Source organism: Vigna unguiculata, chromosome 6, assembly GCF_004118075.2.
Source record: "Vigna unguiculata cultivar IT97K-499-35 chromosome 6, ASM411807v1, whole genome shotgun sequence".
Classification (NCBI taxonomy): domain Eukaryota; kingdom Viridiplantae; phylum Streptophyta; class Magnoliopsida; order Fabales; family Fabaceae; genus Vigna; species Vigna unguiculata.
Genome location: NC_040284.1, coordinates 21598455 through 21602936, shown reverse-complemented (window position 1 = coordinate 21602936; position 4482 = coordinate 21598455). Strand labels below are relative to the sequence as shown.

The 4482-nt window shown below is 34.0% G+C and overlaps 1 protein-coding gene across 1 annotated transcript; it reads left to right on the top strand.

The window, feature by feature from the left end:
• The first annotated feature begins 2168 nt into the window (after window positions 1-2168).
• On the top strand, window positions 2169-3614 carry LOC114188522 (spermidine coumaroyl-CoA acyltransferase-like). Its single transcript, XM_028077095.1, has one exon. The coding sequence runs from the start codon at window positions 2169-2171 to the stop codon at window positions 3549-3551; it is 1383 nt and encodes a 460-aa protein (XP_027932896.1). The 3' UTR covers window positions 3552-3614.
• Window positions 3615-4482: the final 868 nt, after the last annotated feature.

The window sequence follows — 4482 nt, the reverse complement described above, 5'->3', positions numbered from 1 at the left end:
GCGTGAGGCAGTCTCGCAGTGGACATGGCAGTGATAGGGGGTTGTCGACGCCGCTGAAGACCTTGCTAGGAAGTGGAGAAAGGGATCCCTCACAAAACTTGAGCGTCACACAATTTTGGAGATGCTAAAGATTTCAGAGAAGAAATGGAAGGCACTGCAGTTGCTTGGATGAAGGAATTCAAGTGGGGAAAGTAAGTGGAAAAACAAATGGGAAAGAGGAGAGGCTAACAGGAAAGTGGAGAATAAATGAAAAGAGGGACTGTCAAGGTTTTTCAGTCTTAAAGTATGGTCGGGTCGGGTACCGTCAATTTTTTTTTCTTAAACCGAATCCGACTGTTGGTATCCGTTTTACCCGTTTTAAATGATTCAATCTTACCCGAATTCGTACCAAACCGACCCATCACCTATTTTTTCATTCGGATTGGTCGGGTTCGGTCGGCTTAACCATTTTTGCTCACCCCTACTTACGAAGACAAAGATTCAAAGAAGAAATGATATGTTGACTACTTTTTCTCTTACTTCATATATTCCACTTCTTGTACACACTTGTTTGCATTTAAGAGTCGTAAGGTCTTTCATTTTCTATATGCTGCATCACTCAATTTTTCATCCTATTTCTTTTTAATCTTTAATTATTTTATTTTATTTTCTTAAATAATATTTGATAAAATTTAACGACTTTTTATGATAATTATTGAACTAAAACTCCATCACATCGGTGTATTTATGATTTGAGTTCATTAAATAATACTTTTACATTTTAATTAATTTTATATGATTGTGTCTTTTCATTATTTTTTAAATTTTTATATAAATATTATATTGATATCGGAATTAAACTTGATATTTTAAATTTTGTTTTAAAATTATAAATTTAAATTTATTTCAACTATATTTAAAAATCATATTTAAAAAGTATAGTTCAAATAATTTTATATATAACTATTTGAAATATAAATTCTAATAAAAAATCAATATCAAAGTATGATGTAAGAAATTTATTTGAAAAATATAAATTTCAAATTTAAATTTATAACTTTCAAACACAATTTAAAATGAATTGGTTATTGTGGTCATGAAGTGAGAACCTACATCAAATTAAGTGGGCAGCTACAATAGACCTCTTGAACAAGTTTTTCAACTTTGGCTAGCCAAAATTTTTTGACAACACACCTTTATTATTTTTCGTTTCCTTTAAACTTGAATTTTAACATAAAAGCATCATTTACTTTACCTGTATCGGTCATTACCAAAAATGAACTCGTTCTTGTTGTCATGCATAAGTGAAGAGTAGAGTGTTACTAAGTGAGGAGTTGTGTTAAACTTTTTGAACAAATTTTTCAATTTTGGATTGTCACACATTTTTTGACAACACAGCTTCACTGCTTTGCGTTTCCATCAAAGTTGAGTTGCAACATCAATGTACCATTTACTTGGATTGAATCATTCATTACAAAAAATTAACTGGTTGTTTCTATCATGCATAAATGTGAACTTACATTAAATAAAGCGAGGAACTATGATAAACTCTTTAAACAAGTTTTTCAACTTTGACTCTCCAAATCATTTTCATTGATCGATGTGTCATTATTGGTAGAGTTTCACTCATCATTATCTTCCTAAACAGAAATGAACAATTAGTTGTGAAAATAAGTGAACAAAGTTTTTTCTAATATGTGTAATTAAGTTATTAATTTAAAAATAATACAATATTTAATTATTTTATTTTAAAAACTAGTACAAGCGATTTCGGGATAGTAATAAAAGAATATTTTAAAAAAGTAATAAAAAATATTATCGTAGAAGATTGATTAAAATGTAAAATAATATTTAATGAACTCAAGACATACAAGAGTTTTAATTCGATAGTTATCATAAAAAAGTCGTTAAATATTACCACATATTTAAGGAAAATTATAATATAATCGAAAAATAAAATAATAAAAACTTAAAAAGGAGGTAGAATGAAAGATTGAGTGATGGAGGACATAGAAACTATCAAGTTCAAGAAAAAGCATGTGTGCAAAGGACAAAATGTGGAAACACCTAAACTGCCTGAGAAAAAATGGAGTAAAAGAAAAAATAAGTCAAGATATAATTCTCTATTTAAAGATTGCACCCTCAGATTTCTAATCTCACAGCTACATACTCAAATCCCCTTCATTTTAATGGCTACTGAGAAGACACCATTCGAACTTGCCATGAAAGAAGTTGTTCTTATCAAACCATCAAAACCAACACCATTCTCTGTTCTTCATTTATCTTCACTAGACCACATACCTGATCTTAATATCCTATGCCATACCCTCCATGTGTATCGATCAAAAGTTGATGATCATGATGAACCTAGTTGCCCTAATCACCAACTACTACACCCTGCTGATGTGATCAAAGCAGCACTTTCAAAGGCTTTAGTCTATTACTATCCTCTTGCAGGTAGGCTAGTAGACCACACTGATGGAAAGCTCGTAATCAACTGCAATGCAAAAGGTGTTCCGTTCTTGGAAGCCAATGCTACTTGCAAGCTTTCTTCTCTCCGTTACTGGGATGGCACTGACATGGAAACTGCAAAAAACTTAGTGTATGACCTTCCTTCTCAAGATGAAAGTGGCCACCAATATCCCTTGGTGTTCAAGGTCACAAGCTTTCCTTGTGGGGGGTTCACCATTGGAATGGGGCTGTTACATTCTGTTTGTGATGGCGTTGGAGCATTTCAGTTCTTCAAAGCCATCATGGAGTTTGCAAGGGGAAAAACTGAGCCCTCTGTGAAGCCTGTGTGGGAGAGAGATAGGCTAACGGGATCAATCACTAAAAACCCTTTGCAAATTGATTTTTTGGACGAGGCCTCAGCTGCAGTTTCACCCTTTCTTCCAACCAAAGTTCTCATGCACCAGTGCATTAAGGTGGACAGTGAGAGCATCAGAAGACTGAAGATGAGCTTGATGAAGGAATCAGGTGAGAACGAAAACTTCACTACTTTTGAATCACTTGCTGCATATGTGTGGAGGTCTAAATGTAGGGCCTTAAAAATGAGCTATGATGGGAAAGTTAAGCTGAATATCACAGTTGGAGTGAGAAGACACTTGCAAGATCCTTTGCCAGAAGGGTATTATGGAAATGTTGTTGTGGATGCTGACGTTGTTTTAACAATGAGGGAACTCAATGAAAGGCCCCTCTATGAGATTGTGAAGCTCATTAAAGAAATCAAGAAAGTTTCTTGTAACAGTGATTATGTCAGAAACTTCATGGACACTTTAGAGACAGATTTAGAGATAGATACGGAATTCAACATTGAAGGGAGTGGTGCATTCACTACCTTTACTGATTGGAGGCACTTGGACTTTGAAAATGTAGATTTTGGAGTTAAAGAAATTGTGAATGTTTTACCAATGCCTTCTGACATGTTTGGATGTGTTGATTTATGCATTTTCTCAGCTCTTGGGAACTTTGATTCTTCAATGGAGGGAGGGATTGGTATTTTTGTGTCCCTACCAGCTCCTGCATTGCTCACGTTCAAGGACGAGATGGAGGCTCTCAGCCTTTTCATTTGAACACTACTATATCTGAGAATGAATAAAACAACATGAAATGTGTCAGATTTGCTCATGCTACATTCCTTTTGGACCTTTCATGTTTGTCTAAGTATAAAAATGTACTTGCTTTACCAAACATTTAAACCCTTGTTTGTATTATTATGTTGTAATAAATGTTGGATTACATTTGTTTGGTTGGAATGCTGAACACTGTCAATTGAGGACTTTTGATACTGGTTGCATGTGAGGACGATATTCTCAAACGACCTTCCATGTTAATATTAAAATAAGAATATATTGGTTTTTCTTCAATTGTAGGCAAATTTGCCTTCTTTATTACGAAAATGGGCAAATTTTTAAAAAATTACGTATTTAGGCAAATCGTGCCGTCCCTACACGTTTTCATCCAAAGAAATCGTGCACCTCCAACACGTTTTCCTTGGTCCGGGAGATTCAATGGGTCAGATTAAGAAATTGTGGGTGCCAAACGCTTTCATAACAAAATCGTTAGGGAGCCAGACGTTTTCAAGCAAAAAACATTAGGGGGCACACATTTTTTATTGGTAATCGATTACCAAATCATGTAATCGATTACCAATCGTGAGGTCACAAAAATGATTCAGCAAGACCAGCAGTGTTTATGGCAGCATCACTGTCTCATACGATTACACACTGTACACAACTGCAATGATCCTAAGAAGGATGACACTGCCATAATTGCTCCAATTGCAATTGGTTACATAGTTGGTGCTATTGATAACATCTATTAAAACTATTGTTCCTTCCCTTAGTACATGATTATACATCATAAACATCATAACCATAGGCCAAATTCATTGTGGTGTGCGTGTGTGATTGAATTAAATAATAAAGTATTTACTATTTATTTCTTTAATTCATTTTATAATCATGAAACTAATATTTTTTTAGGGTACATTATTTTTTGTCT

Bases quoted from the DNA above. Each gene is read 5' to 3' on its own strand.
- LOC114188522 (XM_028077095.1), top strand. From the start codon at position 2,169: ATGGCTACTGAGAAGACACCATTCGAACTTGCCATGAAAGAAGTTGTT.